General features: G+C 41.0%; 1 protein-coding gene across 3 annotated transcripts in view; it reads right to left on the reverse strand.

Annotated features, from left to right (window-relative positions):
• Positions 1–26508, reverse strand: part of COL22A1 (collagen type XXII alpha 1 chain) — a 201783-nt gene that overhangs the window by 41301 nt on the left and 133974 nt on the right. For all 3 annotated transcript variants that reach the window (XM_072999374.2, XM_078391665.1, XM_078391667.1), the window contains exons 25-42: positions 26374–26427; positions 25553–25597; positions 23110–23163; positions 21974–22027; positions 20991–21035; positions 19634–19696; positions 19280–19333; positions 18308–18349; positions 17097–17129; positions 14547–14600; positions 13264–13317; positions 11105–11158; positions 10067–10120; positions 8378–8431; positions 7335–7439; positions 4607–4651; positions 2437–2514; positions 869–904 (exon numbers count right to left, since the gene is read on the reverse strand). In XM_072999374.2, coding sequence (XP_072855475.2) covers positions 869–904; positions 2437–2514; positions 4607–4651; positions 7335–7439; positions 8378–8431; positions 10067–10120; positions 11105–11158; positions 13264–13317; positions 14547–14600; positions 17097–17129; positions 18308–18349; positions 19280–19333; positions 19634–19696; positions 20991–21035; positions 21974–22027; positions 23110–23163; positions 25553–25597; positions 26374–26427 — 978 coding nt within the window. The remainder of the gene's footprint in view (positions 1–868; positions 905–2436; positions 2515–4606; positions 4652–7334; positions 7440–8377; positions 8432–10066; positions 10121–11104; positions 11159–13263; positions 13318–14546; positions 14601–17096; positions 17130–18307; positions 18350–19279; positions 19334–19633; positions 19697–20990; positions 21036–21973; positions 22028–23109; positions 23164–25552; positions 25598–26373; positions 26428–26508) is intronic.

Here is a 26508-nt window from a genome sequence, read left to right on the forward strand (position 1 = left end):
TGTATTCCTAGCAGGACTGTGACACAGAATCCTAGAGTTGGTAAATAGGTTTAAAGATTCTGCCAATGCAGGAAATCCACTATTATAGTATCCCTGATCTTTGAGTGTCTTTCCACTGCTTGAAAACTTATCTCCACCACCTGTTTTCCTATTGAACATGCCTTTAGAATGCACTTCCTAATGCCTTTAGAATGCACTTCTTATATTTTGGATCTTTTGGGTTGGGTCCTTCTGTCAGGAGGAGGGTTGGTGGAGAATTTCATTTTGACATGTTTTTTATTTCTTTAAACCAGACTTTCCCCAAATTTGGCAAAACTGAATTTAGCCACGACAGTCATTTGGATTCTTATGGTCCCTTCTCTAAACATCTCCTAAGGACAGTCCCTGAGTTGCATGCTGAAGGAGTAGATTTTGCATGACGTGGCACCAGGAATCCAGCATTTTTATGCACTCCCTTTAACAACTGGATTCTCCATTTTGGTTTAAAAAATTAATGGTCAGAATCTAACTGCATATTTATTCTGATTTAAATGCAGTGGCAAATTCCGAGCAATTAATAGCCATTAATTAAGGGATCCCTAGTTGAATTCTTAGTAGCGGGCCCAGTAATGCAACTGACACATGACTAGGAACTAAGTCAGGACTCACTAATTAATGCCTATTTCCCAATACAAGATACTGTACATCTGTCTGCTTACAATGGTGTAAATATTCAGTTGGATTTCATCCATGGATTATCTCAGATTTCTTCTACCCCGGCTACTGCTATCAAATAGGGCAAATTAGGGAGTAATAATGCTATTGCCCAATCTTCTTTCTTTCTCATTGTACACTGCTGATTGCACATAATTAGGAAATGATACCATACCGATGGTCCTTTGTCTCCAGGAGGTCCCGCTGGTCCCTGAAAAAGCCATAGATTTTTTTAAATGATACATTTTATTTATATTGAAGCCATATTGTGAAGATAGCTGGCATATGAGATACAACAGCAGCAAAGTTGAATATATTTCCTCATGAATGCTGAAAATGACAATCATGGACCCACCCAAGAATTCTCATCAAAGCCCGAGTTTTCCCTCCAGATCCAAAGGTGTCCCAGCATTGATGCTATAACATGTGTTTTGCTTGCTTTGTTTTCCTTTTGCTTTCTTTCATTGGTTGAAATCCTGCTGCTTAGCATAGTCAGTGTGCAATCAGATGGGTATTTATCCTGCTTATTGGACCATGGCAGGGATAGGTTAGTTCACACCCTTTTTTTCGTCAGTGATCACACAATGTAATCAATGGAGTGAACCAAATTGTCCCCAGGATATTTGTACCTGGACGTTTCTAGCCCCTGTCAGGGGTTTCTATTGCAGGGGGCGGGAATAAATATTCTTCTCTTTTGGTCTGTTTCCAGCACATGTGATCACTAACCCAATATAAGGCAAACCTTCTGATTTGAATTTGCAAATACTGTGAAGAGAGCCATATCACGACGTTGACACATCAAACACTTCTCTTTCATAGGAGAAAAGAAAATTTTATGTGTGTATTAGAGCACCAAATATTACTGCATCACTATCAAAACTATCATTAGGTATGTTTATTACAAGTTATAGAATCATAGAATCATAGAAAAGTGAAGTTGGAAGGGGCTTATAAGGCCATCAAGTCCAACCCCCTGCTCAATGCAGGAATGCAATCAAAGCAGATCTGCCAGGTGATTATAGCTATTAGGTATATAGGTAATGCACAGCTTATAGTAGTACACATTCATTGCTCTAATACACACTAATTAAAAAAATTATCAGCTATTCCATGAAGTCAAAGAAATGTTTAATTTGCCAATATCCTGAAGTGTCTCTCTTCTTAAACTTTGTCACAGTATTAGCAAATTGACAGCAGGCTGCTAAAGGGAACTTTCTTGGGGAACCTGACTTTTTAGGGAGGGGGGTATAACTCAGATGTTCCAAATCCAGTCTTCACCAAACCTAGAGGGAATGGGGAGGAGAGTCAGCTGCAGTGTCTCTGTGAGTTTCGCACCTCTAGCTTGTGCAGGGGATGTTCTACTGCTTTTGAAACTCCCAAATCTCACCTACAACAAAACAGTTCATTTTGTTGGCATGTTTGTGAAAGTTTGTGGTTCGTAGTTCCTAAATAATAACGAAACACAAACTATCACAAACCATGTTTTTCCAAGCTCATGCCCATCTCTACCAATGATTGGAACACGGATTCTTCGACATAATATGGGAGGAATTCAACTGCCATATGACTCACGATTTTCTCACCCTGCTGTAAAAGAAGTGCTTTTCATAACTGGGGCACCACAAGAGAGACAGCTTTCCAACTTGTCACATAACATATTGAATGGACTTGGAGAAGAATGCTGCAATAGTGAACAAGCAGTGAAGACATCATAGATTAGAGGACAGTGTGCTTTTTACTTACAGGTGGCCCAGAAAGTCCAAGACCTGGTGGCCCTCTATCTCCAGATTGGCCTGGAACACCAGGAGATCCCCGATCTCCCTAAGACATACAAGCAAAAAACATAGTTAAATGTTTGTGTGATAAAGCCAATGCTTGTGATGCCAAGACTGAGTCCATCTTGGCTCCAGCAGGACCATAATTAGAAGAGGTAAACCAGGGCTGTGATCCAGGACATCAAAATCTAAGAAGCATCAAAAATCTGGAGGTGAGTCTGTTGGTGAGTGTTAGGGTAATAAAAAGCAACAACCGAAGTATTAAGCCACAGTCCCACTAGAGAAATTCCACCCTTCTTTTTCGCATCTTTTGCTTCCTGTAGAGTTGTGTGTTGTAGTCACGTGGCATATATCCTATGATAGTGGTTCAGGCATTTTTAACTGTTCCATTTTTGGGGGGTGAATTAGATGTGGCACATTCATCTACCCCCCCATGAGGACATATCCCCTTCCTTTTCTTCTGCCTTTCTTCGCCCCCTTCCCCCTCTTTTTAATTTTTTTCTGTTTGTGACACCCTTGCTGGTCACATGGTGATCTGGGCAATTTCTTCTTATTCCTGTGTTTTGGTTACCCTCTATGGAGAAGACCCACAGTGCACTGCAGGGGAAGTCAAAATACAGTAGGGGACTGATGCTCACTATTTCACAGAAGTATACCAATGTGATGACATTCCCATTTGAAAAGTAATTTTTAAAAGTGTAAGAGAATTGAACAACAAGGGGTGAGTGACACCAAATGCATAGGAAATGAAATGGTTTTGGAGTACACACTCAATGGAATGTCGGTGGTATTGCATAATGAAATGTGGAACATATATAGTAGTATCCTCCCAGCGGGCTGGATTTGATACGGAGATAGCACAGAGGAAAGCAAGAATCAATAATGGCATTGTGTCGTCTGAAACAATGGGTCAAAATTCACAAAATTCAGAAACATGTTGCTGGTGTGACCACAGCCTTAGTCACTTCCCTTTGTTGTTATTGTTTGATGGTCTGGATATTGGGAGAAAAAAACAAGGAAGATTAGGAAAAAATTAAGATTCTGGTAAACTAGAAAAAGTGAAAAAGTTGTATTACATTGTAATGCTCCTAGTTTATTGTGATTTCATCCACCAGCATGGAAATGCTTTGTTGAAACTTTATGATATTATTGCAAGACTCCAGATCTAACAATCGGCCTCAAGGTTGTTTTAAATGTACTTGCTGAACCTGAATTTGGAAACAGGGAATGTTCTAAATTTTTCTATGTCTCGAATTGTAGTCTGGATGACATTCTGTCAGGCTGTCAGACATAATATATTGGATATATGGATATAAAATAAGAATTAAGAAAGGTATTATTAAGATTGCAAAGAAAATAAATGTTTGGTGGAGAATAAGGAAGTAAAAATATCAAAGACTTACTGTTTTGTGAAAGAGATAATAGAAAGTTATTTTCGTTATGTGCTAATACTGTGGTAATTATTTACTTATTTTTATAATTTCTTTTTAAAATGCAATAAAGATTAAAAGTTAAAAAAAGAACAGGAAGGCAAAAAAACTCTTGAGATTTTGATCTAAAAATGTATTAAATATAAATGTTATATAGTTGCAAGTAAAATGGCTGATTTTACCGGGATCATGTACTGAGTGTATTCAGGTGTGGGTTTCAAGATTAAGGACTTTATGCTGTACAGCTGTTGTACGTGATGTAATTTTATGTAAGTGGAAAATGAAGTAAGGTATTTTCTGATTGATCCAAAGAAAGTATGTAGTTCATGTGTAAAGGGGACATTTTATCTAATGTAAGTAAGATCACTTTTTTTCTATGCTATGCATTGTACCATGTCATGTTATGCTGCCAGACGAATGTCTATTCTCTCTGTATCTATGTTAATAGACTAATGGTTGTTGTGGGTTTTACGGGCTCTTTGGCCGTGTTCTTGAGCGTTGTTCTTCCTAACGTTTCACCAGTCTCTGTGGCCGGCATCTTCGAAAAACCCACAACAACCATTAGATCCCAGCAGTGAAAGCCTTCGTTAATAGACTAAGTTGGATTTTCCTCTCTCAGTGTTATAGTGTCTTTGCAACCTGATATCTCCTAACTCCGCTTATGTCCTGAGAATACATATTTAACCAAAGTTCTCAACAAAAACTTGCCTTGAGTCCGTAAGGTCCAGGTAAACCTGGGGGTCCTCTTTCACCCTAGAAACAGAAGACATAAAAGAAAATATCATCACTAGAGATGGGGACAAATAAAAAAAATGGTGATTCATGGTGAAGCCGCCCTGAGTGGCAGGGTAAAAATCGAATAAATAAATAAATTTATAAATAAATAAATAAATAATAAATAAATAAATAAATAAATTTGATCCATTCTTTGTCAAGGTTTTAATGGATCAATGAATACAAATATACGAATATTCTTCTACAAATCGACGGATCATCACCCTTCCTATTTAAAAAGAAATCTTGGGAATATTACTTATTTGAACCCACACCCTCAAGAACTCCCTTACCCGCTCCCCACCAGAACTCTGGGAATGGTAAATAATTTTTTAAAAAAACATTTCCAGGTTCTGATAGAGAAACAGGACCAATTTGGAAACATATTATCCATGAACGGGAGCCATGGAACATATCTGTCAAGAAAAACAGAGACAGAGAAAGGGGAGAAGGATGGAATAATGCACCTCAACTGACTACAGGAAATTTGTCTTGCTCCTGAAGGATGATCAACAAAACAGAGTACAGTTGTATAACTTAAAAGAAACTGGATTGGTAGGTATAGAGGTCTTCAGCCAGGGAATAACATTATCTCTGCCATTGCCATTTACAGTGAGATAATGCTTGAAAACAGTACATACAATAGCTAGAATCCTGTTATACAAAAGGCCTAACTTTCGGAGAAGAAACACCCCAAGTTAAGAAATCTCCATAAGGCATTATTTGTCACATGCTATGTCACACAACTCAGCATTCAACAGACAATATCTACAGAGATTTCTTAACTTGGGGCAATTTGCCTCCAGAGGTTACACATTTTCCTTAATACCGCTGCAGGATTTCAGCCATGCTATCAAAAACCCGTAAAGAGTCGCTGATTTGCTCTCGTTTCTGTTATCTTCCTTGATCAGATATTGCTTATTGTTAAGGGACACAGTAAACACTGGCCTGCAAATTTAATGGCTGCTTTGAATGTACCACACTTTATTGAGGAAATAATTCATCCAGAAAGAAGGCAGAAAAACTGGCCAAGTACTTTTCTAATGTCTCCAACAGTTCCTCTCAGATTTGCAGTCGTAACCCGGCTCATCTCACTGGCGCCTTATGAACATGATCTCACAGCAGCCTTGTGAAATTTATAGGTACTGGGTTGGGTAATTGGGAAGCAATTAATAATAATAATAATAATAATAATAATAATAATAATAATAATAATAATAATAATAATAATAATAATAATAATAATAATAATAATAATGATGATGATGATGATGATGATGATGATGATGATGATGATGATGATGATGATGATTACTATTATTACTATTACTATTACTATTACTATTACTATTACTATTATTATTATTATTATTATTATTATTATTATTATTATTATTATTATTATTATTATTATTATTATTATTATTATTATTATTGGTTTGCGAGGCAGGGACCAAGCATTGTCCAGCGAAATTCCCCCATAGGAATCACTGTTTTGCGAATCGCTATAGCAATCGCAAAAAGTCAATGTCTAGCGAAAAAACTGTCATGGGGGTAACTGTCTAGTGAGGCACCACTGTATTGTTGTTGTTGTTGTTGTGGTTGTTGTTGTGGTTGTTGTTGTTGTTGTTGTTGTCGCCGTCGCCGTCGTCATCATCATCATCCTCATCATTGAAAAACACCAGGCACAGTCAATCAAATTATAAAAACATTGACTGGTATTATATAACAGACAGAGATTTTAAACCAAAAACCTAAGTAAATTATCAGCAAAGTATGCATGCTGCTCCTAATACTGCCGTTCTTTGTAGCTCTGATGGTGTGATTTCCATCCACCTCCAACTGAGCAATGAAATAGGAATCAGATAGGAGCAAAATAGAAAGTAACCACAAACGATACCACGCCATTTGCAAACGCATCCCTATGCATGGGTCTCAGCAGGTGACATTTCACCGTTTTTTTTTTTTTTTTTTTTGCATTTGCATGAATGTGGAAATTCAGCACGTTAAACGGAATAGTTTTCAGTCAAATGAATAAATTGTGCATTATTTTTATGGTCACCCTGCCAGCAAAACATACAGTTGGAGGGATGGGATGGGGGGGAAGTTGCCTTAGAAATTCTCTGCATTTAAATGGGACATTTTGATTTTGAAGGAGCAGATCTATACAACTCATAGGAAGCAGGACCTAGTGACTATAATTGCAAACTTGCACATGGGTCTACTGTGGACATCCTGATTTTGTTTTCAGAGTAGCACTGATGAGTTAGTAGCACTTCAGAACTCCTTCCTTCCTTCCTTTTTTCTTGCTTTCCTTCCTTCCTTCCCTCCTTCCTTCCTCTCTCCCTCCCCTTCCCTTCCCTTTCCATCTTTTTTGCACAATAATGTAAAATATTTCCCACCATTGTTTAATGGGTCCATAAATGGGACTTAAAAAAGGCAGACAAATATAGCAGCAAAATATGCATGAACCTTTTTTGAACATTCATGTTTGAATATTTTCTTCCGGTTCCCAGCTCATTTTAAAGACAGGGTACAGGATGCAACCAAGTAACAGGGGGATAACTGACAGAACAAAGAGGAAATGAAATGGAACGTGTTCTCTGATAATCCCTAATCTGAGAAATTTACAACTGTGTGTAGCATTTAGGAATGGATTTACCCGTTCTCCATCTCGACCTTTGCCAGGTAGTCCAGGTTCTCCAACAGGTCCAGTCTCACCTCTAGGACCAGGTGGTCCTGGTTTCCCTTCATTTCCAGGATCTCCCTGCAGAAAACATGACAGTAACTGACATTAATTAACAGAATGTAGAGGTTTGTGATATATAAGTTTTTTCTGCATGTTTTACTTAAGAGCAACCCTATGAATTAAGGATCTCTAAAAGGCCTATCTAAAAGATGTGATGGTGCTGCAGGTTAAACCGCAGAAGCCTCTATGCTGCAGGGTCAGAAAACCAGACATCGTAAGATCAAATCCACGTGACAGAGTGAGTTCCCATCGCTTGTCCCAGCTCCTGCCAATCTAGCTGTTTGGAAGCATGTAAAAACATGAGTCATAAATAGGTACCACCTCGGTGGGAAGGTAGCGGTGTTCCGTGTTTAGTCTCGCTGGCCATGTGACCACGGAAACTGTCTACGGACAAATGCTGGCTCTACGGCTTGGAAACAGGGATGAGCACCGCCCCCTAGAGTCAGACACAACTGGACTAAATGTCAAGGTGAACCTTTACCTAAAAGGTCTATCAACGACAGCCTTGCTAATGTCTCACAAATTGTGTTAAGGTTGGCATACTTTTTCTGCTGGCGATACAGTGGTAATATTAGGCCCTTCCTTGGTGCTTGGAATCGTGGATACAGAAGCACAATATCCACATTCATAAATCTATGCCTGTTAGGCTCTCTACGGGGCACCTCCCAAAAAAACTACAACTCTCAGGAAAAACTCCTATGCACTGCCAGGACAAATTCCTTGTTTTGAAAGTAGAAACAGTCCAGAGAAGGCAAGGCTGAGGTAAATACGGGTTATGTGTAGACTCCTGTCTACATCTCCCAAAATTCTCCTGGTGGAACTCCTGGAGAATTCTGGGAGATGCAGTCCAAAAACATGTAACCAATACACCCCTACTCATTGCTTCATTTCTTAGTATTCGGTGAGGCCTATGCAGGGCTGTAGTGTAGATGAAGCACAAGGTGAGCGTGTGATACCTTTTCTCCTTTTTCTCCATCCTTTCCTGGGTGGCCAGGATCGCCAGGTACCCCCTGTAGAGAAAACACAATGCAGCAATCACAATTTTGTTTTCCTGATGAGCGATACGATGAGAAACTGCATGTGTCTTATTAAACTCCATGGAAAGTGGAATTCAATCTGAGATCATGATGCTCCTGAAATGAATCCTCTAATAATGTATTCAGTTCACTTTTTAAAAATGTAAGCACAGCTGCACCTCAAGGGAAACTGCATTTGGTGGTTACTGCTTGAAGAAGAAATTTTGAGGGAAACCAGAGTCGTATAGGAACTTTTGTGAAATTTCTGGAAGGGATCTGCACCTCCTTCAGACTTTCTTCTAAACATGCTCTCCAGCAAAAGCTCAGCCAATCATTATATTATCAGATCTGAAGGTCAGGTGCACTCACCTCTGTGTTTTGTCGGTGGTGCAAGGATCCCACATCTCAAAGTTGAGTGTGCAGGTTAGTGGGGGGAACACTGTGTGTAAAATGTCCCACTCCCAGGTGTGACAAGCGTGGACCAATGGAGAAGCCGCTGTGCATGGAGGTGATGGTCCCATTCACAGCTTGTCAGGGCTGGCTCTGAATTCAAATCTTGTTGTACAATCCCACCCTCGCCATATTGTAAATGTATGAAAAATCCAGAAAATAAGTCCACATTCAAACAATGGCCCTTCCATCTTTTCTTGCTGCTTCTTCTGTCCTTCTACCACATAATCATCCCTTACCACCAAAACAAACCCGTTTGGGGAAGGGAGGGTTACAGCATAGGTGCACAGAGCTTTTCATTGTTGGCAATAGTAAGGAGCTTGGAAGAGATGGCTTGTCAGTAAATCATCCTGGCTCACTCCTTCCCCCCTCTTGCAATAATGAAGATGACCCTGTATTCATTAAACTGCATCCTATGGGGCAACTTCATTATTTCTGCAGTAGGTTGTAACCTATTAGTTACAGTAACTTATTAGTTACAGTAGGGATGGCAAATCCAACGAGGTTTAGGGGCTAAATATTTGGTCCTTCAGTCTTCACTGAGCTGGAAAATGGTCATTTTCAGCCCATCCCCCAGCCCACAAAAATGTGCACAGGAAATGCCTAATGGGGTGATTTTATGGGAAGGACCTGAAGGGACACCCCCAAATCCCCTCATAATGAAAACTGCTGTTCCTGTACACTTTCAAGAGTCTAACTAGACTATTGGGGGAGGGGGGGACAGGCAAACATTGCTTTGCATTTTTAAATTTTAGAAGGGCCCTAAGATAGTCTTGAGGACACTAGAATGCTCCAGATGGACAGCATCATGCTTTTGACGCTTCCATTCAAAAATAATGGCAAAGAAACATCACTTGACCCAAACGTCGTGTCATGGTTTGCCTTATTCTCCATCACTGAGGGGAAAATAGCATGGATTGCAAAATTGTGCTTTGTATCAAATGCTGACAGCTTTAAAAATATTTTCTGCAAGTCAATAGCTTGTTACTTTGGGGAAATTGTACAGCAAAAAGTTACTGTGAAAGTTGTAACTGGAATGGTAACTATTTCAGGTCACTGGAACTGGAACTATAACTAGTTACTTCTCAAAAAAGGCACCCCAATGTCTGCAATGGAGGCATTCCATCTGGAAGCACCCCTTGTCTCTGGGAATCAATTACTGGGCTGTGATTGACTTACCACATTTCCAGGCAAGCCTCGTGGCCCTGGGGGGCCTATGGGTCCAGGAGCACCCTGTTGAAACAACACAATATATATTCTGATGTGAATTTCGTATTACAGCAAGCAATCTATACAAGGTGGTTTCCAATCTCCTATTGAGAGGCCATCATCTTAATTCTGTGACAATTTACAGGCGCATTGACGGAATGGCAGAAGGCAGGGAAGAGATGTGTTTTCAGAAGTTTTCACATCATCTAACTCTTGTTCATGTCAATGTCCAGGAAGAGGAAAAATATGGCTGTTCACTGAATTGTCGGACAGCAGTATTTCACCTGAGTGTTTGATGCAATGTTCTGCATGAGTCCTTCAGGACATATAGACTCCTAGCCTGCAAGTGACTCAATGAAAGAACTAAGCATAGGCGTATGGGATCTTTTGATTTCTTGGACTATAAATCCCATAATTCCTCATTTTGAGACTTATGGCTGAGTAACACACATCTTACGAACAGCACATTTTTACCCAGGAGAAAAGGCCTCAACCAAAAGGGTTTAAGGCTTATCTAGGTCTACCTCCACCTAGCTTCTTGTTCAGCAAAAAATCTCCCACCTAACAGTGGGGAGGGAACAAGAAGCTGTATCAAATGCTGACAGCTTTAAAAGAATTTCTACAAGTAAATATCTAGTTACTTTGGGGAAACTGAACAGTAAAAAGTTACTGTACAAGTTGTAACTGGAATGGTAACTATTTCAGGGAATGTTAACTATTACAATGGTAACTATTTCAAGTGGAGCTAGCCCTAGTGAAACTGCAGTGCCTTCCACATTAGACCTTTTCTCCTTGGCGAGCCACATTTTGATGCCTATAAGGTGTTTGTTAATCAAGAAGAGCTTCCAGAATGGGGAATTATGGGGTTTGTAATCCTTTTTCTAAAAAAAAACAGCTAGTCCCGACACAGGCGGACATGTGAAAATGCTCAGGCACAGCCAAGGTGCTTCTCACATTATCAGGGAAAACTAAAAAGCAGAGCAAGAGTGTGTAAAGAAGAGGACTTACAGCTTCTCCTGGGTCACCAGGGCGTCCCGCTGCTCCTTCCTGTCCCTTCACACCCTAAAGAACAAGAGGGAGGGATGGGACAATGGAACAAACTGCTGGGTGATCAGACAACTGGGCAGAGAAACGTAGGTGCCCAAAGTGTGTTAAAGCTCCTCACTTTACAAAGGAGCTGTAATGGCTAATGGAGAGGAATGGGAAGGGGTGAGAACCATCGTGTCCCACTAATTCCATCCACCAAGAGATAACAAAACCCATTCATCAAGCAGAGATGCACGAGGCTGCTGATGAAGGCCTCTCCGTTGGAGTTTGAGATCCTGATTCGGACCTCTTTGGAATAAGGCCCTGGAAACTCCAGTAATTGCCCTCTGCAGGAGCCAGGTTCACTAAAGTCATTTTTAGCAATGTCAGTTCTATGTTTTCACTCATCTGCCACAGAACTGAGGGTCTCCTTCTTTCAACTCTTTGGCTCAACATGATCACTTTGGAGGACTCTTGATTATCTGGATCGACACCAGATGTATCCACTCACACCATTCCCCTAGTCTTCTGTTCACACATGACTGTACCCAACTTCATCCAGATGGTGAAAGGTTGATGGAGGCTCCTCTCCAGTTATCTCTATGAAGACTTCAGGAAGAAAGAAGGTGGCCATGCTGCCCCTTAAGAAAACCCAGTCCAAACCCTCTTATTAGCAGGGAAACTGTGATCTCCATCAAGAGTATTTTGGAAGAGATGATGATAAAAGCTCTCTCCTCCTTCAGTGACTCAGATGAGGATCACTGGAGTGAAATGAGATTGGAAAACATTCCAAGGAAAGAGCAATGGGAAAGGGCCCCATTCATATTATTCCTATTGTTCTTATGCACCTATAGTCTCAGTGCATTTTGATGGCTGCTGTGCATCATTGTGGGTGGCCTCATTTTGAATATTGTATAACTAGAAACAGTGCTGTAAAGTAGGGGTCCCTATCCCCTGGTCCACGGACTAGTCCCGGTCCATGGCCTTGCCAGGACTGGGCTGCGGAGACAAATCTCCTGCCTCCTCACATCTCAGATGCATGCATGCTCCTCCCACGCATGCATGGCCCCTCCCGTGCATGCACGGCCCCTAACACACATGCATGGCCCCTCCCACAGCCCCTCCCTCACATGCATGCACGGACTTTCTCACGCATGCACGGCCACTCCCACACAGGCAAAAAGCTTGGGGACCACTGCATCCCATATGATGCAGAGTCAAGAGGAAAGAAGCTGAGGAAAGGTTCTTTCCTCTAATGGTGGGTTGTGGTCTGAGAAAGGGAGGACAGTCTTCACCCATCTGTGGGGTGTCACAAGCCACCTCTGGTTACAACATGTGGATATTTTAGAGTCAAAGAAATAAGACTAAGTAAGGGCATAAAGGATGTCTGACCTCCATTCCAGAAGTTTTTCACTCTGTCTGCTAATTGAAGCAATTAACAGCCAGATAGCCCCATTCCCGTGCTATCTAACTATTGTCACATTGTCTATTATCTGTATCCTCCCCTGGTCAGGGAGGTATATACAGTAGTACCTCGGTTTACATATGCCTCAGTTTATGTAATTTCTGGTTTACGAACGGAAATTCGTTCAAAATAATGCCTTTGTTTGCTTTTTCTTCTTCTCCCTTTCGCTTTGCGAAGGAAGTTTTCCCGCGCCTGGAGGTTTGTAGCGGCGCCGCCATTGCTATGGAAATCCACCTTCCGGTTTACGAATGTTTTGAATGACGTAACATCCCGGAGGATGCATTGATTTCCTAAATCGAGGTACGTCTGTCAAGGACATGTGTTTGTACTCCTGAGTCTGAAGAAGTAGATTTTGAAACCCACCCACCCCAAGCTCACCCTGAAATAAAAATGTCACTATTTAAAGTGCTACCTTATTTTGCTCTTTTTAAAAAAATTCTTTTGGCAACATGCTGAGACAGACTAACTAACAGAGCTACTTTGTTAGAAATGATCACAATGTAAGAGAAGATTAAATTGGGAACAGCACAAAGTATCAAGTCATTGTTGTATTCACTTCTATTGCGCTTATTCTCAGTGGCTTAGCATATCTGAGTTCACTTCATGAAAGAGCTTGCTTTGAGCTGGCAGCACTTGACTGCTTTGCTATTCATCCCCGCAACTTTTCTTGACTTACCTGCTGCCCTGCAGGTCCAGGTGGACCTGGTTTCCCTGGGATGCCATGACTTCCCTGTGAAAAGGAAAGGGGGAGAGGAAAATCTATAAATGCTCTGTGCCACCTGTGGCTTTGTTCACAGCTGGAATGCGGAGCCTGCATCTCCCGTGGCATCTTTGAATACTGTCTCTCTCCATCCTCACGCCCAAGCTAAGACAGGAGAAGTGCACAGTTTATCCTTTTTTTAAAAGCAGCCATGGTTGATTCTAGTCAGTCCTCAGGGTTCGCTATTAAGGATGCCCCTTTCACAGCAGAGAGGCCCCAATTTAAAAGAAGTATAAATAAATAAAAAATAAATAAGTAAGTAAGTAAGTAAGAAAATAAATAAATTAATTAAATTGGAATAAATAAATAAGACATAAACGTGTTTGCAAGCAATAGGAAAACCTGAGTTAGCTTTCCTGTTGTTGGTAAACTTTAATACAGTGGTGCTTCGCTTAACGATTTTAATTGGTTCCAAATAAATCATCGCTATGGGAAAACATCGCTAAGCGAAACACGGTTTCCCATTGTAATGCATTGGAAAACGGATAATCCGTTCCAGTAGGAACAGATTGCCGTCCTTAAGCAAAAATCGCCATAGGAAACATCGCCAAGCGAAACGCGGTTCCCCAATTGAAATGCATTGAAACCCATTCAATGCATCTGAATGGGGAAAAAATTCAACAACAAATTGAAAAAGAGTCAGAACAAAGTCAAATTTGGTTAACAAAGGGTTTATTAAGTGCACTTTATGATTTCAAACATTTTACACCGTAAACATTAACTTTATAACATTTAAAAAACAGCAAACATTAGGCTGTTTAAACCATCATTAAGCGAAACAAGGGGCCCAAAAACCTAATTGTTATGCGAAGCATGGTCCTGAAATCGCTAAGCGAAAATCGCCCATAGGAAACATAGTTAAACGGAGCGCAAAAATGCTCCGAAAAAGTCATAGCTAAGCGAATTCATCGTTAAACAAAGTGCTCGTTAAGCAAGGCAGCATTGTAATTTAATTTGCTCCTGTTATGTCAGTTTGTTGGGAGAAGAGAGATGTGTTAGTCTGTTTGAGTAAAAAAGAAAAAGCAAACCATTAATACTGCACTATCTTAAATGGTCACACACACACACACACACACACAAACACACATACAAACACCTCTATAGTCCCCCCTATTACGGCAGTACTTAGACCTCCCATTTTTGATTCCCAAGACTTACAGAAAGCAAAGGGGGGGGAAAGACTACAATAATATGCTTACGGTTTCACCTCTTTCTCCACGGTCACCCTTTTCCCCTTTTGGTCCTTGTTCTCCCTGGAGGGAAAAGAGATGGACAACAATTGCAATGGTCAACAGTCAGAGCAGTGAGAGCAATACATGAACGTCACATGGATTTATTTACAGGCTGCCAGGGGCAGACCCCACTGTGGTCCATTATCAGCCCACCTGTAGCTGTGCAGTGATCAGAGTTCTGATGGAAGGAAGCCACTATCTCAGCCACTAGAGAGCAGTAATGACAGTCAAGGCAACCCTAGGTGGTTCCTTCTGGACATTCTAGGTCTTTGCCTCTATGGAAGGGCAAAATCCTTACCACCGAATCTGTCCAGAGCTCCTTAAACTCATATGTTGCCTCTAAACTAATCTACATGCTTTTTGTTCCTAATCCAGTCAGCTTCTGTAGGCGGAAAGAGGAGGGGACACCTTCTTGTTCCTTTGCCTCGGACAAGCAAAATGTCTTTGGTCAACCTTGATAATATTGTAACCTCTACAAGGAACGAATTGGAAGCACAATAGCAGATCCCTTTGTTCGGATGTTCCCAAGCCTTTCTTCTATTGCTCCAGCAAGATAGACAGTAAACTGAATTGTCCTTTAGAGTTTTACAGTTCCATGAATATAGTCTCAGTTCCATATTTAGTCCTTATGATAGACTTGGCAGCTAATGTGGTGTCCTGAAGAGAGTGTCAGAGGGCTCAAAGGATCTGGGTTCAAGGGCACATCAGGCCACGGCGACTCATGGGGTGGGAGGGGTCATGGTAAACCAGTGTCTCAACCTCATCTATGTTGGTCACAGTAAGTTAAAAATGATTTGATGGCATCAGACGCTATATAGGTAAGCTCACCGAAATGAATGGCACTTAGTCCAGTCACATCTAACTTGGAACTGTTTGATATTTGGTCTAATAAAGGTGTTCCATTCTTCTAACCTGAGTGCTTTTCAAAAAAAAAAAAAAACACCAAAAACTGAAAAATAAACATCTGAAGTTTTTTCTCAGAATAAAAAATTCTATTTTCATAGAATTTTCAGCTTTCCTGTCCCCAATGTAATATTTTGTGCTTAGTTATAACATTTTATTCAATTATTGTATAACTCCATGAGAGACAAGATAGCATCTTCTGAGAAGAGTCATTGCTGCCATCTAGTGCTCTGAAAAAGATTGACAGGACAGAGCATGGATAATTAACATTTTTTTTCCGTTTGCTAGTAGAGATGGGGGTATTCGTATTCAAATATCCCCATGTAGCTGGCGTTAATGAGGTTCCACCCCCTGGGGCCAGATCATCCACTCACGCTTCTGATGGTGGCAGTGGAAGGATGAGCGAGGCCACCACTGCTGGCGGACACATGAGTGGACGGTCCAACTCTGGGGGGTGGGGACCCTCGTTAACTCCAGCTGTGCAGGGATATTTGTATTTGCGTACAAATATGAAAACGTATTTGCGAAGGCTTTCACGGCCGGGATCTAATTATTGTTGTGGGTTTTTCAGTCTCCCCGGCCGTGTTCCGAAGGTTGATCCTCCTGACGTTTCGCCAGGCTCTGTGGCTGTCCTCTGTGCTGTCCTCTGAAGATGGGGAGCCGGAAAAACCCACAACAACCAAATATGAAAACCCTCATCTCTGTTTGATATCATTGATTGCTTATTTTGAGAAACTATTAATACAGTCATTCCAAGACTGCAATCCCACCACAGATCATGAATTCAGTCCTGTGAGTTAATTCAATTAACCACTGGAACATCTCTAACCACTGGTCACCATGGAAACAAGGCTGCCAATTAATATGGAGCCACCTGTTTGATATTTTCTTCTTTCAGTCGTTTACTTGCACAGTTTGGACTGCATCTTCTAGTGGGCTGGGGAAAGTACATGTCATCAATTCATTTGCATTTTGAAAAAAAAACACCCAACAACGTGAGATTGAAATGCCAAAAATAAGTGGCCTTGCTAATCCAAACCCCAAAGAGAAACTTCCTTCTGTCAATGATATAAAGAGAGTCAGCCAGCAGGCCGTTGTCCCTGTTTGCAGCACAGCTGGTCAGCTTCCAGCACTATCCCTGCAATTATGGTCCACATAGTCAAAGCGATGGTTTTTCGTGTAGTGATGTACGGAAGTGAGAGCTGGACCATAAAGAAGGCTGACCCCCAAAGAATTGATACTTTTGAACTGTGGTGCTGGAGGAGACTCTCAAGAGTCCCCTAGACTGCAAGGAGAACAAATCTATCAATTCTGAAGGAAATCAACCCTGAGTGCTCACTGGAAGGACAGATCCTGAAGCTGCGGCTCCAATACTTTGGTCATCTCATGAGAAGAGAAGAATCTCTGGAAAAGACCTGCAGTGTGCATGTGTGTATGCGCAATTCTTGAACCTATGGAAGTTGCTAGGTCATTTTAAAAACTTCCATTTGTTGCTTTAAAAAGAAATATAGAGTGTCAGATGACTTGTATATTTTTTATAGCTGGCAAACCTGAGTTTAGACAACCAGAACAATGTGGGACAAGAAACCCAATAACAATATATATATGACTTACAGGCATTTTGGGATGTGGTGTGAATAGAGGAGTCTGGAATGAGAACAAAGGAAGAAAAAGTGAGATTTAAGAAAATGTATATAATAATCTTTAAGCAATTGTAGCATAAAATGCATCCTATCTCCACTATCTTTGTGATATGGATCCAGAAGTTAAAAGCATACAGTCCAGCAATCCTTCTGCACAGATAAGCAATTATGCACTCAGTACATACACAGTTCTTAGGCATGCTACAGTCTTGTAGCAATTTCTTTGATCAAACAGGATCACTGGAATTGCTTAGATGACATCCTGTTCATCTAATCAGTTTATCAATAGTACTACACGCCCAAGAACAATGGAACAAAGTTCAGAGGAACTCTTGTCTAAATCAGTTTCTCAGTCTTTGCTAACCTCTTATCACACAAAACCAGATTATTCCTTCAATTTGTGCACTAGACAGTTTTTTCTCGTATACCTTGTTCTTACCACATCTTCCATGGTCTGGAGAGGAACCAGATATCAAAATACTATTGACTGCAACTGTGCGGCAGAATGTCCTTCCTATCCCCATCGGAGCAACCTCAAGCTAATGTCCTCCACTGCTTCTACACTCTCCTGACACTGTAGAAAATACCGTGATTCCCGAAACATTTTGGAGTGTCTCTCTCCATCCTTCCCAACTGAATTTATGCACTCACTCTGTTCATTACCTACTAAACAATCACCACTGCTGCTGGAGATCAAGAATAAGATCATCCATGCAGTGGTCGCCCCATTGCTATGTACAGAGGTGAAAACTAGACAGTGAAGAAGACTGGCAGGGGTTAAAAATTGACTTATTTGAAACACTGGATTGGAGGAGAACTTCATGGATGCCATGGGCAATCAAAAAGACCAATAAATAGCTTGTAGGTAGAGTCAGACGGAATTCTCACCAGACGTTAGAATGACTCAACTGATACTATTATGCTTTGGCCGACCATGAGAAGATGGGATTCAATGGGAAAGACAAAAAACCCCAAGAACAGTGGAAGGCAGTAGGGCAACTGGAAAATATAACGTGAAACAGATTGACTGAATAACAGCAGTCATAGGCTTGAGTTTGCAAGACTTGAGAAGGACTGTTAATGATTGGACCTTCTAGAAATTCACACGGTCATCATAAGATGGAATCAACTTGGCAACACACAACAATAGCAACTCTATGCTGTCCATGCAACGGTACGTACTGTTCCTGGCAAACCTGGAGGGCCTGGAGCACCAACATCGCCCTAGAAAAAAACAACCAGAGATGTGGCTTAAACGTATGTTTAATGCAACACAACAGATTCTATGGGAATGACCTGAAACAACTTCCTCTCATGCCATTTCAACCAGTTCTTATACTAAAAACCTTCTGTGAAGATTCTCAGTCATTCAGGTGTGGTTATCTGAAAGATGAGTCATGGCAACTGGACTTCTTTCTTGTTAGGCTGAAAGTAGACATGGGGACGAATAAAAAAAAAAGGATCTCGATATTCATCAGAAATCGTGGATTTCTTAAATATTCATCCATTCATATTCATGGGTTCCAGAGACCCCCGACGACTACGAAGGGATGAATATTGCCCCATTTTTATTCATTCCCCGTATGAAGAGAAGGAAGGCTAACCTTCCCTCTCTTCCTATGGCTTTCCCATTCTGCCTACCATCACAGACTATTCCCCACCCTCTTCCTCTCCCTATCTTAGCCACCCCCACCCCCTCTTCCAAGATCTGCAATTCGTTTGTTTGCAGATAAAGAGAAAGCCCGGGTGTGCAAAAACAGACGGAGGGGAAGACTTCGCCCTTTACTGGCAAAGTGGAATTATGCCATGCAACTATGGAACAACAGGAAGAAAAGGGAATAGAAACAAAACAGTGTACTGAATATTTCAAAATGCATACATATTGCTAAGAATTATTTTCCATGGAATGCACAACGACCTCAGAATCTATTTACTATTAATGTAAGCTGTGTAGAGTTTCATGTGGATTGTATGAGAGTGAGTTGGGTTGGATAAACTCATGGCGAGGGAAGGAAAACACCTTTGATGGACCACAATTTCTCACTTGTTTCAATATTGTAGATCTTGCACCCTTGCTGTACGCAGGTATGTTACTTGGGTATACGAGAGTACAGAATCTTTCCACTTCTGTCCATTTGTTAGGCAGAAACTCACCTTGTCACCTCTTTCCCCTTTGAAGCCAGGCAGTCCAGGTCTTCCTTTTTCTCCCTGCCAAACACAAAGAACACAAACAAAGTGTGTTATCATACTGGGCAGCACTTGCACCCACCAAATATTTGCTGCTATTCAGCAGAAGGTAGTAAATCAAAGCTCAAGAGGAAGCAGTTTTCATTGTATTAAACCACAAACCTGGTGAGCAAAAAGAGGCAAGAAGATTGATTGCAGCCAGGTTTCTAAGAGAGAGACTAAGCCAAGACCAGCCTGACCCGTATTAACCTTTTCTTGGAATATAAGTTCTTTTTCTTGAAGGCTTGGACAAAACCTTGCAAACACATCAAGATTACCTACCTGATCTCCTTTTTCTCCTCTCATTCCTGGCAACCCAGGTGGGCCTGGCAGGCCAGCTTCACCCTAACTCAGCAAGCAGGAGAATGGAACAGAGAATAAATAAATAAAAACAGAGCATAAAGTTTAAAAGCCAGCTGTTGAACTGGAGAAACATTAAGAGGAATAACTAAAAGTTCCAGTTTTCACCCAGCTCTTTTATTCTCAAAATGAGAATATGCCCTTTGGTCATAACATTCATCTATAAGTAGCATAAGTAGAAAAGAAAAGCATCTTTACTTACAACTGTGGAATGTCAGTTACAATCAGAAGAATAAAAGAAAAAAGGAAGGTTTGTTTACTCATGAAGGTTTAATGAACTTTCTCCCACATAGAAGAGAGTTCTTCCACAATGACTGCATGGTCCACAGATCAGGAAGGGAGAGAGAGCAACAAATAATAGAAGCAAGCAAACAGGAGATGAGGTAGTGCTCGCCTCAAGCCTGGGAAAAAATAACTTTGTGAATCAGTCGGTGGCAAGGTTTGATCATGTTTGGCTCTGAAGCCCCCTTTGCCCTCAAACCCAGTGTTAGGTTACATGCAAGGTTGGTATTTTCCCAACAGAAGATGCTATCTCTACACAGAGAGAGAAAGAGAGAGAGAGAGAGAGAAAGAGAGAGAGAGACAGAGACAGAGACAGAGAGACAGAGAGCTCTATGCACAGACTGTGGCAGTGTCAAACTATGCATAGTGGAAGCCAGTCATTAAACCTTAATGGGTGAACCATTATTCTTGCAAACAAGCCAGTGTTTTGTTCCCAAAGCAAAGCAAGGTTAATCTACAATCAATGAGAGGCATGAAAAGCTCTGCTTAGGACAATCAGACATTTTCACACTTAAGGAATTTATCTTTTCCATGGATGTACTTTATATAATGTCTAGTTTGGTCCTTAGTGAAGGGGAGAGCATTTATATAGACTCTTTTTATTTTCTCCTGAACTCTTATTTTTTTTTTCTGGGGCATCACCTCCCAGAACAAAATAAGATCTCCATTTCAGAAAATCACATGGTGGGTAAAATAAATGATAACAGAGGAGAAGGACATTCATCCTTACATCCTCTTTGCATGCCTTTATATCAACCACAAACAGAATGCTTGACCAAAACTTGGAAAAATATGAGAAAGCCAATGGAACCTGCTATTAAAAATGCCCACAATTCTTGGGAGCTGGAAGGCTGAAGTAGTTTTAAGAGTGTCTTCAGCCACTGAATTGGCTGCTCAGGAAAACCTTCCATGGGGCCCATCCTTGAACGCTGGGTGTGCTTGAACAAGGTTTTGTTTCTGCTCTGGCTTGAAGAAAATGTATATAGATAATACTTACCCTCTCACCCACAATACCAGGTTGGCCAGGCTCTCCTGTTTCACCCTGAAAAAAACAGAAGCAAAACGGATGTTTCTATGAATGTTGGATTGCAAGGAATTAATGGTGTTTGGTCTTGAATGGGCAATTCACAACCATTCACTTTACAAAAGACCTGTTCCTCCTTTGCTGACATAGTCCAACATAGCTGTCCGTCTTTTTGGATCCTCCTTATGGGATACTGGCTAAGAGGACTGTCTTAACGGGCTCCTGCACTTTCATGAGGAGGCCTGCCTTATCTCCAGGTGGGCTGAAGATAACATGACTATATCACAACAGGAGAACTGTGTTGCAGGAGAATAACAGATAACGGATTATGGACCAAGCATGCGGTGTGTCCCACTCTGGCTTCTTAGATGGCAAGGCTAGGTTAAAGATCCTAATTTATCAGCCTAAAGGCTAGTTTGCATATAAACATAAGTAATATCACCATCACCATCACCATCACCATCACAATCACCATCACCACCACCACCACCACCACCACCACCACCACCACCACCACCACCATCATCATCATCATCATCATCATCATCATCATCATCATCATCATCATCATCATCATCATCATCATTCTCTAACTGCAGGGCTGGAAGGGATCTTATGGATCATCAAGTCCAGTTCTTGTCAAGGAGGCCCAGTGGGGAATCGAACCCCTGACCTCTGGATGATGATATGCAGAAAACCTCTTTAAGTGAATGTTTCCGGAGTGAAAAAAGGGTGTTGGTGAAATATCCTGCCCTGTATTCTCAGGCTTAACATTGAGAAGATTTATACATTTAGAAAAATTACAAGCCAACTCAGAAAAAGCAGAATGTCTGCCTCAGCCCTGCTCTATCAGAAATTAATTCTGACCATATCTTAAGAGGACCATAAAGGGTTTATAATAAATATAGTCACAAACATTCACACTGTGAAAAAAACATTGCCTTTGTTTTTCTTACCTTAAGACCTGTTTTGCCAGGAAACCCGTCTTCTCCTCTGTCTCCCCGCTCTCCCTGCAAGATCGTCAAACAAAAGTGAGTGAGAGGGACCGAATCTGTGTCATGAAATAACTAGCTCAGGGCAGATGATGATGCATTAAAGGAAATTAAGTTCCCGAACCCATGTACAAAGGAGGAAGTGCGGAAGGCTGGCAAGGGAAGAAGCGAATGCAGTAGAGACAGCTCCAGGATTTGGGGAGTGGGTAGGGAGGAAAACCTATGAGTCACTGAAAGATGGATTTATTTACAAAAACATGTGAATATTAAACCTCATTAAAAAACACTGGGATTTATTGAGCGCTGGTATAGTTTCTGAAAGCACTGAGCAGTAGGGCTAACAACGTGATGTGAGTTGGATTAAGGAATCATAGAGAAGAGCTAAGCAAGGCTGTTGAGGACTGGACATTATGGAGATTGTTCGTTCACGGGGTTGCCACAAATTGGGGGCAACTTGACAGCACATAACACTCGTAGCAACAATGTGGTTTGGTTGTACATGCAGATCTTGTATTGCCTGAAACCATGAAGAAATTCAGACTCCCTCTCCCCTTCTCCAATCAACGCTAATCCAGGAGGAACCCGTATGTGTCATTCTTCCTTTTTTAGGTTCTGTGTATTGAAAAACATGACTTTTCCCCCCTCTAGGTATGGCACAATGACTGGGACACCATGAGTACCCCCAATGGGAAAATGACAATAGATCTGTTTGGACAATTTTTCTGACTTTTTAAAAAAATCTTTGTGTCACACAGTAAAATTTCATGGGCCATCTATGGCTTTGGCCAAAGAGGTTGACCCTTTGACTCAGTGGTTCTACAACACTGGTTTCCAATCTTGGGTTCCTAGATATTCTTGGACTACAGCTGCTGGAAATCCTGGCCAACACTGATAATGACGGTGACTTCATCTAAGCTTTTGGGAACACAAGGTTCTGGAGACCCAAGGTTGGGAAACACTGTTCTACACCAGTCTCCACTTCAGCAAGGAGCAGAAACCCATGAAGATTTCCTGTGCCTTCAGAACATGGCTTGGTTCTTAACATAGCTCCAATGAAGGAAGAGCTCAGCATTATTTTGTCGAATGAAAACGATACTCACTTTTAAGCCGGGCAAACCAGGTAAGCCATCCTGGCCAGGTTTTCCAGGTAAACCCTAAGCAGAACAAAGTAGACACAAATGTGCATCAGTTCTAGATGTTAGATATGTGTCAGCGGAGTTGAAGAGCACTCTGGCAGCTGAAAGATGGCTGCATTATTTTTTAGACAACCTTTTGTGGGTGACACCCATTACAGAAGATGCATGATGTGTGGATCTGAATTTCAGGTGCTTGGGTGGATAAAAGGGGGAGGGAGAGAAAATGGAGACACGGAGAGGGTATTGCAAGTCCAAATAAACACAGACAATTGTGAATTTTTGTGGCTCTTCCCTTCTATTTTCTTGCTTCTACTGTTTATTTCTTGTAAAACTGTCACAATATTAAAAATAAAATAAAATGAAAAGCTAGCCATAAACATGAAATATGATATGAAAACAAGAAACATGATGCAAACAACATTAAAAAATGCACCATAGCAGTGAAAATAGCTATGAAATGACAACAGCATTTATTTTTCTGACGCTCAAATTGACATGGACAAGAGAGTGTTAAATTAGATATTAAGATACATCCATATATGTTGTAAGTAGTGTATTTCTCTCTGAGAGAGGGCATTTCCTTAGAGTTGCAAGATCCTGGAAATTAGATTTTGAACCTTAATTCCATTTTAACTTCTAATGAGCAATAGTGAAATGAAAGACACTAAAATGGAACGGTAACAAAAAGCAGGTATAGGACAAACTGACTTTATTCACCAAGTGAGAGAGCATCACACCTGAATACATGCTAAGTGTCTCTGAGTCTAGGTTTAAGAATTGTACAGAAGAATCTTAACTCCAGGCTACATCAATTCATCCCAAAGATTAGCCTATTTACTCCTTCATGCAATCGTGAACACAAACTTAAGGGCCTATCTTACCTTTGGAGGCATGGAATTACGGCCTAAATCTCATTTATCTGGCCTGAGAAGACCCAGTGAAGCAATTTCTGAATAATAATCTGAGAATCGCAGAGCATTGATTGTCTAGTGCCTGTCAGGGAGGCACAGTAGGGAACTGAACTCCCAACTTCTGGCTCCTCGGCCATATAACTAAACCACTGAGCTATCCAGCAGTTCTGAATAGTAAGTCAACAACTGTATAAAACTCATTGATGCATTGGGTCTACCCTAGCAGGAGGAGCACCTGAATTTAGCCCTATGCGTACAAGGGAATAAGGCTCACTAGACAAAATGGGAGCTAGTTCCAATTAAATGGATCTAGGATCATGTGGATTTTTCCTCCTCTTATGGATGATCCAGTTTTTTTGTTCTATTGGGTAGTCTTTAAAAATGGCCAGTAGATGTCAGCAATGCCAAAGAAAATGTCCTAAGTCCTAAGTGAAGCGGTTATGAAGAATTCTCTCACACACTTTCAAAGCATCTCTTCAAATCCAAGTTAGGACGTGCATATTTATCTATTTCCTCCTCCTGGCTGACAATGAAACCACTTCTTTGTGGTTGTGAAAAACAGAGGTGTTTGGAGGGGATTTGTATTTTACACAGAAAACCTTGAATTTTGTGTGGGGGGGAAATTGTATATTGTGAATATCAGGTTTTTAATCTGAAATACAAAGTTTTAGTGCAAAACATGGGTCTTTTTTGGTAAATGCTGTTAGAGCAGTATGATGATGGAATGAATCATACTTTGGTAATGAAAATTGGGCTTTACACACTTTTCCTAATCGAGGTATTTTTGTACACATCAGCTTCCTTGTGCTTATTTTTCAATGGAAGATATTTTAGATATTTGAGAGACCTTGTGTCTGGGAATCATAAAATAGTTGGAAGGGGCCTGTAAGACCATCATATCTAACCCCCTTCTCAAGCCAGGAAAGTAAATCAATGTAGATCTGAAAGATGGTTATCCAATTTTCTCTTGAATTGTCCCAATGTTGGATATTCAGCCTAAATTTGGCTTTCTATAGCTTGAGCCCATTATTATGTGTCCTGCACTCTGGAGTGATTGAGAACAGATCTGATTAATTTGTTTTGGCACCATTTGTGCTCCATCCAATTCAATATGGGACCCAGATCCAAAACAAATCTCTTTATAGACTCAATTTGCTTCACTCCAGAATGGAATCTCACTGTTCTTCTTTGATTTGGACCTTATCCAGATTGGTCCAAATCAGCTCAATTTAGTTTCAGATTTTGATTTGTCTGGATCCGGTCTACAGGCCTAATTTAAACACAATGTTGCAGCCTCTGTTGCAAGACAAGGTAGATGTGCCTATCATTTATCTCACCACTTCTAGACCAATCACATGTAGTGTGTTCTGAAAGGTAGACAGCCATTCTTCTAATCTCAAAAATTTCCTGGGCTTGCTTGTTTTAATTCACTCAACCAGAAAGACACACTCTTGTCATTCCAAGTCTATTGTATGGGTATACAGTAAAGCACTTACTGGAGGTCCAGGCTGTCCATTTCTTCCCACTTCTCCAGGTAAACCCTAGAGCAGAAGAACAAACAAAAGATCTTCAGGGTATTCGCCACTCAATAATTGATCTAAAAACCGCTGGTGCAGAATTTTGTAGCCCTTGTTAAAAAAACAAATGAACAAAAAACCCATAAAGCTGAATACCTATACAAATGTCAAAGCCTAACCAAAGAGGTCCCTGCACCTCACTTAGATCCAAATAAAACTTCCCTTCTTTAAGAAGACTCTTAAAGGACAGCTCATTCCATACAGAATTATTTCCTAGAACTCTCCACTGAAATTATAAGGAATTCTGGAAACATCTGCATTCCATTTCAGTGGAGCTTGTGTCAAAGAACACCCTAGATCAGTGGTGTCCAACCTTGGCCCTACAGATGTTCTTGGACTTCAACTCCCAGAATTCCTGGCCAGCATAGGTGGTGGTGAAGGCTTCTGGGAGCTGTAGTCTAAGAACATCTGGAGGTCCAAGGTTGGACACCACTGCCCTAGATGGTGCACCATGGAGGTCAGATTAATGTTGATGCTCTTAAGAACACCCTGAATTTGCCCTCTGTGGTAGCCTTGCCTCTTCCTCTAAGACAATGGTTCCAATCTTTGGGTCCCCAGATGTTCATGAACTAAAACTCCCAGAAGGCTTCACCATGAGCTCTGCTGGCCAGGATTTCTGGGAGTTGTAGTCCAAGAACATTGAGGGACCTAGTGTTGGAAACCACTGCTCTGAGACAATGTCCTAGAGGTCTCTAACACTGCAATGTCAAGTTATCCTTTTAGGAAAGAATCATTCTTACTGGGGGTCCAGCCAGGCCAGGAGGACCTGCAATTCCAGGAGGTCCTTGGGGTCCCTGTGAGGATACACAGAAGAAGAGAATATGGCATTAAATTTTTGTTCATTCATAGCACTTAAGTATACAGTTCAATTGTCA

This window comes from Pogona vitticeps, chromosome 4, assembly GCF_051106095.1.
Source record: "Pogona vitticeps strain Pit_001003342236 chromosome 4, PviZW2.1, whole genome shotgun sequence".
NCBI classification, from domain to species: Eukaryota; Metazoa; Chordata; class Lepidosauria; order Squamata; family Agamidae; genus Pogona; species Pogona vitticeps.